General features: G+C 41.8%; 1 protein-coding gene across 1 annotated transcript; it reads right to left on the reverse strand.

Moving 5' to 3' along the window:
* Window positions 1-530: 530 nt before the first annotated feature.
* LOC115571075 (uncharacterized) lies at window positions 531-6160 on the reverse strand. Its single transcript, XM_030400124.1, has 5 exons — window positions 5455-6160; window positions 4542-4652; window positions 4285-4434; window positions 4064-4190; window positions 531-2652 (listed from the first exon to the last, which is right to left on the reverse strand). Exons 1-5 carry the CDS (start codon window positions 5729-5731, stop codon window positions 2544-2546), a joined length of 774 nt encoding a protein of 257 aa, XP_030255984.1. The 5' UTR covers window positions 5732-6160; the 3' UTR covers window positions 531-2543.
* Between the last annotated feature and the right edge of the window lie 6229 nt (window positions 6161-12389).

A 12389-nucleotide genomic window follows, 5' to 3' on the forward strand; every position in this document is an offset into this window, starting at 1 on the left:
CCCCGGTCTACCTGCTTGCGGGTGTGTTTGTATCTCTGACTGTTTTATCCTGGATGGGGTGAACACTAAGAAGTTGATTCATGTGTAATCCTAGAAGTGATGACGAGTTTGTAGGTTTTTTTATTTGCTTCTGTGTGTTCGCTTTAAAGGAGCACTACGTAGTTTTGGGGTAGACATTCTAATCAGAAGAGAAAGATCTTGACAAGCAGATTATTTATGCCTAAACAACAACAACAAACTCATGGCTGAATAAACAAACACCTCGAAGGAGAACACAATTTCATAGTGTTTTCCTTTGTTTATATTTGGCGGACCCTGCCACCTTTCTAGCTTCAAACACTGGTTTTCACCTGAGAACAGCTTGTTTATTCAGTTATGAAAGAAAATAATTATAACTGAGTTTGTATAATTACCTCATGATATCATAAACATTCAAATTCTGGGTTTGAATTTCTTCCCCAAATCTTCACGGTGCCCCTCGAGGGCGATCGAATTCAATATTTTGTTTGCCAAACTGGCAGTGGAACATATTATCACTTTTTGTTAATTTTCTCACATTTTTTTTTTTTGTATTTAGAGTGAAAAGTTAAAGGAAAAAAAACGACAACATTTAATCTTCGTGTAAAAAAATATCTGTAAAAGAAGAGTTTGTGTGTATATTTTTGGTTTGCGGAGCTGTTTTAATTTTTATTATTTTCCACATGAGGCGAACACAAACCTCTCGACTGCAGTAAATCTACGCGCGTGTGTGATCGACACCACTTACTATCGGCAGTTCTACGGTCGCTGACTGGTCAGACGGGGACAGCTGAAAGCAATAAATGGCTGCTGTTTTCCCTCGATGTACTGTACTGTATGTTAGATCCTGCCTTGATTTTATTAGCGTAAGAGCTTTTACTACAGAGTGAAGGCACTTACATGTGAGTGGTTGAATGGGGTGGGGGGGGGGGGTTTGAATAACTCTCTTGATTAACCCTCTCTTGTTGGAGGTTTGTGGAAGGAACCCCTAAAGGTTCCTTGAACGTTCCTTTACTTTCGCAGCTGGAGTCCCCGTATCGACCCCAGCTCTCCCGCTTGTCCTCGTTCACCTGCACACCGTTTTATCATCTTGTAAACATTCTACATTTTCGGGCGGAGCAGCCGAACAGCGCTCCGCACCGGCCGTTTTCATTAAATGCATGTATTTTGGGAACATTAGTGGAAGCACAGATGAGGCACGGAGTTTCTCCACCCTCTGCTGATTTACATCCATCACTGCAGCCGCTCCACCTCCTCCTCCACCCACCACCCCCCCACGCCATGCCTCTTGTTGTTTGTATGCCATATGTTTTGCACATTGTGTACATATTTATATAGATGTAATGCATATTTTTATACATGTGTAACATCCATGGGTTCTCTATTTTGTACATACTCAAAAAGATGTATATAAGGACTGTATGCCTTTATGTGTCAATAAAATTTGGTGTACTGTGAACGCCTGCGCAGAAGTTTCTTCACAAACAATACTCTGACTCTGCTGATGCTGCCTTTCAAATGAAAATGAGATGAGTCAAGAAATACGAGAATCGATGAAGCCACCGCATTTGAATATATTTGTAGTTGACAGTAAATGATGACAGTTGTCATGTTATAGGCTCGCATTTGCATGTGCACTGTAATACATTTCCATTTTCTGTCCAGATAATAGTTCCCCCGCATAAATTTTCCTAACACCAAGGAAACCGGGCACAAAGGTCATTATGCTGCTGACCTACACCACACAGCTGTATACGGAAAAAAAAGGGCCTGGATCCTGGATCAGGTTCAGTTGTTTTGATGCAGCCAAACAGCTGACGCTTCAACTAGCCTAGATATCACTGAGGCGAGCAGTGTTTTAGATGGCAGTGTTTGCTCGAAATTCAAACCCAGTCATTTACAATATTAACTAGGTGATAATACAAAATCTGTTCCATAAGTGAATAAACAAGCTGTTCTCAGAGGAACATTGTTTGAAGCGAGAGAGGTGGCAGGGTCCGCCACATATAAACAAAGTGTTAAATTGTGTCGTCCTTTAAGGTCAGTTTGTTTATTCAGTTATGAAAAGAAAGTAAGTATTTAGTTTAATGAATATCTTTCTCATCAGATTAAAATGTCTTCCCCAAACCAACATAGTGCTCCTTTAATGCACCAAAGTCAGAGGAACGGCTGCTCAACTTGGGGAAACCTGAGGAACATGCAAATGCACTATGTGTCAGTGTTGCGCAGGTACTCTGAGGCGAGTTGTAACAGTGGCCTCACGCAGAATGTTTGACTTCAGTTTTCCTGAGACTTTAGTCAGTCAGTTCCAGGAAATTTGCCGAGGCCAGTTGTAGAATCAAGTGTGAAACAAGCCCTAACCTAGAACAAAGGCAAAATGTCAAAGTCATCGTGGAGCTCCCTCAGTGTGGCGCTGCAAAAAAAATAAATGCAAAGGTCTAGTCCCAAACAAGCTCAGAGACCTCGGGGAGCTGTCACTCAAGCAGAGAAGTCGCGGACCGCGCTGTACAGATCACACGTCCGAGTCAGAGTGGCTGGAAGGTGTGGATGTGGACCTGGCAGTTGGGACACTGGTGGTGGACGTCCCTCAGGTGGTCCATGAAGAAAGGGATTAGACAGCAGCCTGCAAAACCCCTGTGGAAGGAAGGAAGGATGAGAAGGAGTGAGCGCTCTACAACCACTAGTTTGTCTGTAAGAGACCATTTTCGCACGCCGGCCATTTTCATTTTCATTTTCATCACCCCTGATTGATCAGCAACTTAAAAGACAATGAATTTTCACGTTTCAAGTTAAAACAACATATGTGATAAACCAACCTAGCTAACGTTAGCATTGAATTATGGTCAGTGTATTTTGTCTTGGGGAAGCTGTTGTTTTACGTTGAAATATGGCCCAAAGACTTCGCTGACGTGATTGTTGGCTGCGTAGTCTTTTACGTATTTTCAGTCTATGTATCTTTTAAAATGACAAACATCATACGTGTAGTTCATGGCACAATTCACGCTGAATAAAAAAACGATATGTCTCTCTCCATTCACTACCATACAAAGTTTGTCTCCCAAAAAAGGTCCCACGAGGGAAACCAGACAGGGTGTGGCTTCGGTGTTTTCAGTTGCTGATAAAAGAGCAAGCGCCAAAACAGTAACAATTAGTCAAATTCCTTTAAACTTGCAACCTGGAGCACAGCGGTACGACGTTAGAGCTTCCACCGCTGTGTGTGAAGTCAGGGGAAGATGGCTGCCACATGAGTACTGTCCATACTGACTGTAAAACACTTGTGGTGGCCAACGTTATCCCATTGAAGGACTACACTACGTCAGTTCCAGAGCAATATTGATCTAAACATTAGCCACCAATAGCTAGTGGTCATACCAGAAGTAAGTATGCTAATAATAAACTGATAAATGGTGGTTTCATTGGTGATCAGTTCAAATTTTCAATTGGTTAATGAAAAATGTGTTTGTCCTTTCTTCCAAACGTTACATTCAAATTGAATTGGTGACAACAAACAAGTATAATATGAAGGTGCAACCATTGTACTAAGATTGCTTCTAAAAGTGCATTCAAGTGGTGCTGGAAAAATGGGAAAAATTTGTTCCTGACTGGGAAAATTCACATGCAATTCAATTCAAGTGAGAACAACAACTCAGAAAGCTGTGAATGTGTATTGTCTATGGCTTGCTGAGTTTGACATCACACTAAGAGGCAGTGACTGAACCTTTACTTTGGTCCGCCATTTTTTTTGTTAACTAATTCAGTTGATGGTACGAAAAGTTTTGTTAAATCATATACTGGGTTGTAACCATTAGTTGCTGACCTAGAAGAATAGTTAGAAAAGTTAGCATCCATGTGTTTTACACATTTTGACTCAAAACTAGTTGGCTAACCAAAGTCGAAGAAGCTTATGAATGCAACCTTAAATCTCCTCCGTTTAACCAGGATGTCCTTGCATCGAGCAGAAAGATCGACCAGAGCAAAACACTGAACTTGGCTAACAGCTTCCAGCTAAGAGTGTCAAAAGCCAATCAGGTCTGAGAAGACCTACCCCATCATGGAGAACAAGCAGCAGAGCAGCCACATCGCCTCGCCCACTGTGCTCCTGGTTTCGGTGAGGACGACCTCCTGACAGGACGGACACCGGGTGACCGCTGCTGCTTGAGCCAGACTGTCCACTTGTCCCAGAGAGAGACAGACAGTCACTGGCCTGATACACTCTCACATGAACAAATGCATGGCTGATACTGTTACATGCGTGTTCAAACTCACCTGGGAGAGGGCCGACGGCGCCCGTCTCGTGCACAGGCCCAGTCTGCTGCAGCGCTGTGTCCTCCTGTGATGGCTGGTGATGCGGCAGCACGCAGATCCCCCCATGGGGTGTCTCCGTTTTAGAAAAAGTGTGACGCACGGCCCCTTGACCTGATTTGAAACATGAGCAGTTTGAACACGTTGTTATAGATGCTTTCATTTATGTCTTTATGTAAAAAAAAGAACTGTCTGTTTTAAGAGTAAGCAGGGTCGGGTACGGTGACAGTGTCCGTGGCTCTGTTTCTTCAGCTCCTTTTTAAGCCGCAGCTCCTCCAGCTCCCTCAGGACGGCCTCCAGCTCACACAGTTTGTCGCTGTCCTCGCTGGTCACTGACGAGCCGACATACAGGGAGGACAGGTTTTACACAGGTGAAGTGGATCTAAAGCAAGCTCATGTTTCTGTAAACCACTTTTTATTACTGCGTTAGCTCTTCATGGATCCTCAAAACTGACAAAATACAGTGAAAAGTTATTAGACAGGTATAAACTCACAACAGAATACATCAGTAAATATAACTGTTAACCAACTACTGCAAAGCATCACATGTCAAATAAATGATTGCGTATTTGTATTATAAGTTCTTAGCAAGCAATTAAATGTGAATGATTATATGATAATAAGATGAAAAGGCTGGAAATAAAGAAATATAAGATATAGATCAAATAAAAGAAGAAGAGTAAAATAAACAAGGTATTAATCTATTCATCTTGAATGGTGGTAAAGTGAAAAAAACCCTTTATAAGCTAACCTAGCTAACTCAGAAAGGCTACTAAGGAGCTGAAAAATAAAAACTGGTTGTAAAATGTATTCTTGGCTGCCCGGTCTGTGGAGAAAAAACTTATTAAACCGCCTCTCTGTGACAAATTTGAGTTGGCCTTATGTGAGCAGGTGCAAAAGTTTTACTTGTGTTCTCACATTTTGGTATCCTTTATTTCAGTTAAGGATCTAAGTTATTTTTTCACCACTGCTATCAACATCAACATTATCATGACTGACCAACCAAAATAAATGAAAAGTTTTGTTTTTTTAAATAATTTGTGAACTGAAGTAGAGACAAATGCAAACCAAATCTTAAGCTGAAATATAAATATGCAACAAAGAGACACTCACAGGCCACAAAGACTGACTCACTTTCTGCTATGGTCCCTCCATTAGTGTCCTTGGACATCTGCCTGACGTGCTGCAGGAGGAAGAGCCTGCTGTTAAGCTGCTGTATGCGGGTCTCGATGTCAGCCTGCGGTGGGAGGCCGTACCCCGGCCCCGGTGTCCCTTGGTTGGACTCAGGCTGGATGTCAGGTTCAGGGTCGTCCCGCTGCTCTGGGTATGAACTGACGCCAGTGTTCGACCCCGTGCTCTGCGTACGGATGGTAGACCGAAGGAGCTCCCCATCTCGGTCTGAGACCGCCATCCTGTTTTAAAGACCTGGGCAAAGTAGTCGTAAGGGCACGATCCTCAAACTGTAGCGATGTGAACAAAAGCAGCTCAAAAACAGATCAAGACCAGAATATGAATCCAAAAAAACTGGGCGATGTGGAACATTTCCTGTAATATCTCACAAAACTCATTCATCTCTGAAAACGACTCTACATAAACACGCCCAGGCGCTGAACAACAGACTCAGACAGAGACCCGGTGAGGTGTTTTCATCATCTGGAACAGTCTCGGCTCATGACACCGACAGCAGCTTCAACACAGGTGTCACTCGATACGATTGATACCTCCATTTAAATAAAGGTAAATAGCGCGCACAAACAGGTGACATGCAAATGTTTCGAGCCTGCGGCTTATTGAAGGGTGACTGTGGCAACAGTGTATAATATCAGGCATTGACAGAGCTCAACAATGCCACAACATAACCAATCATTTGGTTATTTTTATTTGGTTATTTGGTGTTGTGGGGGAAAGAACATTTGTTATTCCAGCAAAGCAGGGCTGCTATTCCACCTTCAGATGAGTAATACTTCCCCTTCTATTTCTGACACGGTTAATCACAGTCTGCTGTTGGACAGTCAGTTTGTCTCCACCCTGCTGTCAATACTACAACACAATGCACAGCAGCGGGAGGTGACATGACCGGAACAAAAAGCTCAAAGTCGAGCTTAGTTCAACTCTACATTATTTTTGGCTGTATTTCATTAAGACTTTGAGCATTGGTTGAGTATTTAATAGACACATCTGTGTTCAAACTACAACATGAACAGATTGATTCACACTCCAGTGATTGTCTTTACAGGTAGCAACACTGATCAGGTAACAACAAGTTTAAAGGACCAGCAAACGTTTTTTCGATCAACTTCTTAATCTTCTTAATTAAGACTTTTTTCCCCAGTCAGTTTTCTTGTGGGGCTGGGTACATGATGAAAAACATGTTGTCATGGACTTCCATGCACAAATAAGGATTCAAATTGGAAACAGAAAATGAACTTTAGTCATTATCTACTCACCCTCATGTCGATGGAAAGTTAGTCACTTCCGGAGCTGTTGGATGAACTTGTCCTTAAGCAATCTTTGGGTTGAAACATAATGAGAGCTGTGTTGTTGCTTCTCACGTGGCCAGGTCACTGTCAATCTGATCAAATCCACACAGGTGGTTTGGAGTTTAAAATTCAGAGGCATTGATAAAACCCAAGGAGGCTTGAAAGTTTAATGCTGTGTGTGTGTAAATATACTAAAAGCACCCTCAATTGTTCAATTTTTTTCGGTCATTAGAGGTCAGAGAATAAGCTCGTCTTTATGCATCCAGGAGTTATGAGGCAACATTAGCATTCACTTGGAGTCGGTTTGTCCAATATTCTTTCTCCTTTTAGCTTGTTTTTTGGTCTCCACCATCTTCTGAAGGAAACACATGGCATCTTCAGCTGCGAAATGCTCCGCAATGTGCTAAAGCTAGTCGCCGACTTTGTCCGTCTGCTGTGTGTGCTTTGTAGGTGGTGTACAGCAGGTTTATAAAATGTTTTTAATTTCTTAATTAAGTTCTTCTTTCGTTTTTTTTCTTTGTTTGTAAAAACAAAATCAGCTGCCGGTCATTAAGAGTGATGGGACCAAAACAAAACGATAACAGTTTTGCTGTAAACCCAAAACAAACAGCTGAAAGTCATTAAAAGGGTAAGGGTTATCTTTCATGTTATATGTAGTCATTGATCCAGTGTTAGAATACAAATATTCATTAATGCAGCTTTCAGACTTAACACTAATGTTTTCAGGGGATTTTAACTTCAACAGAGGAAAAAAAGGTACCATTAGTTCTTTAATGTGACTTTACAGCCAAATTTTTTTTTTATTTCAATAAGGTGACAAATTTTATTTAAGATGAAAATATGTAATTGAAAATTACAATGAGACAGATTTCTTTTTGTTGTTGTTCATTAATTAAATCCTAGAAAACATACTATATTTTTCAATTTCAGCTTCACTTTTAACGTGTTTCAGCCTCACCAGAAAACCTTGGTAGCAGTTTAGATACGTGCTGTATTGATGTAGCCGAGTCAAAGGTCACAGCCTCACTCTATATGTGCGTAAACACTTGCGTCTCGGTCGATTATTGGATATTCGGTCTGAAAATAACTCGAGCCCTGCAGCGTCGGTAGCACACAGTGTACCAGCTTGTTCAACTGTGAAATGCGGCAGTTGGCCCCATGTGACGGTAGCCGGCCACCGTAGCATCAATAAAGCCTGCAGCGAGTTTATAACATCAGCAGAGCAGATGATGTCTGACCCATATTCCAACCATAAAATCACTCCGTGTGTTTACATTGGGCTGTGTTAGAAAAACAGACTTAATTACATGTGCTTACTGATAAGGAGTGCGTTTCATGAGCCTTATCTGTGACCTCATTTAATTTCCGATTTGTCTTTTTATATCGGGTTACGGTTTGATAAGGTGTGAAACCGGTGTTTCTCTGGAGGTTGGAGGTTATTTGGGTCAGTGCGCACACAGACACAACGCAAAGAGGCGAACAAGAAATCAGTGGCATGTATTCATACATTTCAGGATGTTTAAATTACTGAAGAGTGAAGGAAAGCCTCAAAATGATAGTGTTGTTCTAGCAGCTGACCGCTAGATGTCAGTCTCTTACACTAAAGGAGCAGGTCAGGCCTACAGAGGATTATATCCTTAGTTTACAGGGTTGACGTCATTAGTCCTGCAGTGGCAGACCTCCATCCATCCATCCATCCATCCATCTATTCTCTCATTCAAAACCTGAAATATTAAGGAGCATTACACAAGCCTCACATTTCCTCCTCACTAAAAGGCTCACCAACTTACTTCCACCCCACACACTACGGTATATCCACTTTGCACATACACATTTACTCACTGTGTGTGTGTGTGTGTGTGTGTGTGTGTGTGTGTGTGTGTGTGTGTGTAAGACACACACAGATCCAATAACAGTGGAGTATGTGTGTACACCACCTGTCAGGGTATTAGTCACTGAAGGAAGGATACGCACGGACGTTGACGGTAAATGAGCTTCATTATTCAGCAACAAAAAGCTCTCGCGTATCATCGGGCAATGGTGTTACTGTAATAGAGTAAATGTTAAATGCGTGGATCAAGTTTACCTATTTGACACAAAACAATTCAAAATAGGTGTATTTACAGGGCCAGACTTAGCGTTTTTTGGGCCTTGAGCGGAGCACCCCCACCCCACTTCCATGGGGGTTTATTCACCCCAAAATGATTTGTTTTCAAATTAAATGCACTTTTCCCTTGTTTCCTTACCCTCCAACTCAACGTTTTAGACCCACATACCCAAGCATAAAGAAGAAAAACAATCTTACCTGCACTTATGTAGAGGGTAATATTATTAACACATATTATTTACAGCTGCTTCAGCCTTATCAATATTTTTATATTAACATTGTGTGACATGTCACGCTTGTTATTCTACAGGGAATCAGCAAAACAAGGCAATTTAGCCTCTGCAAGCTACCTAGCCTACCCAGCATAAAACAGTGAACATGAAGCCTGACATTTTTCTCAGGAGTTGGTGGAGACCAAAACAGAGCTAAAGGTAAGTAACTATTAGACCCAGGTGGCCAGAAACACAACTCCAAATTGATTTTAATGTTGCTCTGTGTCAGCTAAATGTGCAGCAAGTATTAGCTAGCATGTTCGACACATCAAGTCAATACATTTCAGTGTTGTGTTTGTAGCCTAGCTAGTTGTTCTGCCCCCAAGATACCAAAACATCAGTTAGACTATTGTAACTTTAAGTAGCACTTTTATGTTTATAGCCCCAGATAGCTAATTAAGCTATCATCGCGGAGGTGTTAGCTTAGGAAGTAGTATGTTAATTTTTTCAAGCGGCAGTCGTAGTATGGAGGTTATAAACGGGACATTTCAGTTCGAAATAAACGTAAGGTCCTAATAATGAGTGAATGACCCAACGAAGATGTTAGACACATATTGAAACACTTTACAGAGCGCTGAAACAGCCCTCTATAATTCCCAGCCATAACAGTGGGTTGTTACGTAACCAGTACAAAGAGGTGGTCTATCAGACAACGACATCTTTAACTAATAACACTGTAATGCATCGTGATTTAGGTCAGTCAATGCGTGTGTTACTGTATAGTGGAGGAGAGATTATTAACACACTCTGCTGTCCGGTGTGTCCATTAGGGTAGCGTGTCATACTGACTCGCTCCCTCCCAGAGGACGTCTAGCTGATGATGACATACAGTTGCTGAGAGGGTTGCGTCATGCCCGGATTAGTGTGTGTGTGTGTGTGTGTGTGTCTGTGTGTGTGTATGAGGGGGGTTGTATGTCTAAACTCATGAGGGCCAAACTAGAACTCGTGTCAGTCTGGGATGTCTTTTAGATCCTAGTTTTAAACACATTTTCACCATAATGTCTTTGCCTTTAACATACGTGTTATTAAAGGGGCGCTACGTAGTTTTGGAGAAGAAATTAAAACTCTGAATTTTTTTATATATTCAATATTAATGAGGTATTAATACAAACTCAGAAATGTTTGTTTTTTCCATAACTAAGTAAACAATCTGTTCTCAGAGGACAATAAGGTGCCAGAACACTGTTTGAAGCTAAAAAGGTGGCGGGGTACGCCACATATAAACAAAGTAAAACTCAAATTATTTTGTCCTTAAAGGCTGTTTATTCTGTTTATTCTGTCACTAAAACAAACAGAGATTGTTTATTGAGTTCGTTTAGGCTTAAATACAAAAAAAAATCAGTAAGTAATTAAATCAAATCTTAATCCTTCTTTCCCCAAACTACGGATTGCTCCTTTAAGATTGTAACATGTACTTTTGCATTTTCTTGGTTATTTAATTAGTTTTCTCTCTTCCTCACATTAACTACCATCACAAAATCTAATTAAACTGCTGCATTGTACTCAAGTTTAGTCTTGAGACTTTTGTTCAGGCTCAAGATTAGCAGCAGGTAAGAATTCGGGTGCCAGTACTGAATGTCGTCGTTGAGGAGACTCGGAGTGTGGTATGACATCGTGGATGAGTGAGCGAGTGTCTGTGTGGATGTTCCTGTTCTCATGTCTGAACAAAACCATTGTTACGACCACTTCCTGTGCAACGGCTTGCAGCTGGACTCCCATACTGACTAATAGGAGGAGAATTTGAATACACAAACACTCGCAGCAGTTGTTTCCACTCGTGGTCTCGAACATGCTGGCTTGAGCATGAGTGGCAGCAATGATGTCATCAAACTGGGACAGGTTTTTTTTTTTCAAACTTTTTTTTCCCAATGCAGGGCAGACAGACTGAAATCACTGCAGCACTCAGGCTGATCAGAGGCAGGAAAGGGGGGGGGGGGGAGACGTGTGTTTGTGTAAGGGGACAAGTGAGGGAGGGTAAAGAAAAAAAAGGAGGTGAAAAGAGGAGGGGGGGGGGACAGGAGGAGAGAGGATGTCAGGCACGCTGCCAGCATGCAGGTCTAATATGAAAAACGATGTCTGCGGCGACAGACGAGTGAGGATGGATCCAGCTCTGCATCAGACGCACTACATCACATTCGGCTATCTGCACAGGAGTTATATTCACGCACACACGTCGCCTGCTGTAAATCATCTGTTGCAACAAGAGGGGTTATGTAATGGAGCTTCTCTTCTAAAATCTCCGTGCAGCAGTAAACATTCAGAGATTAAAAAAAAAAAACGAGGGGCACCTCATTGTTGTGCCCCGGACGGGTAACAACAGAGATAAATCACAGTGACAAATCACCAGAGCTTCCCCGGCACGTAACAAACAGCGTGCCTTCCCTGCAGGGCGCACACTCATTTTTCTCAGGTGGATTGACTTGTCAACAGATCTGCACTCATTTCTGGTCACATGACCGCCGGCAGACGCTGTTAAACAACATGTAGCATTCTGACACATGCGGGCCGCCGACATGGTAAATGTGAGATGTAAACACGGCGGACTGAGAGAGACTGAGTGCTGTGTGGGGTGGAGGTTCTGTTCTCTCACAGTAAATGTCAGTCGAAAGGGGTATTTTTAGCCCCGCTAGGAGCATTGCCCCGGGGATGGCAATGTCGCTCTGTTGGTTGGTTCGTCTCTGTGAAATACTCAACAACTAGTCAATGGATAGGCACAACATCCTGTACAGACATTCATAGTTTTCAGGGGTTTATCCTCGTGACTTTGGTGATTGGCTGACTTTTCCTCTAGCACCAACATGTGGTTAATGTCTGTGCTTTTTGATGAAATATCTAGATAGTTATTGGATCAATTGTCATAAATCTGGTACACCCAGTCATGTTCCCCTCAGGACGAACTGTTAAAGCATTGGTGATCTTTATACTTCTCATCAAAACCATCATGAAAGCGTAAGGGAAATATCAATTTGTCTAATACTTTGGTTTATGACCAAATACTTGAAAAACAGCCAAGTTGCTATAAGAAAATGTTGGTATTGAACATTTCTACAAACAACGGATATGGTAAATTTGTATGTTTCAATTTACCATAGAGAGATGTTAGACATTAACGTTGAACAGATATATATTCTAGCTGGAGATGAAAAGGGGTTGACATCAAAATCCAACGATTGGCTGACATTGACTCTACAGTGAATGATTTAGGCCGTG

This window comes from Sparus aurata, chromosome 20 (assembly GCF_900880675.1).
Source record: "Sparus aurata chromosome 20, fSpaAur1.1, whole genome shotgun sequence".
NCBI lineage: Eukaryota > Metazoa > Chordata > Actinopteri > Spariformes > Sparidae > Sparus > Sparus aurata.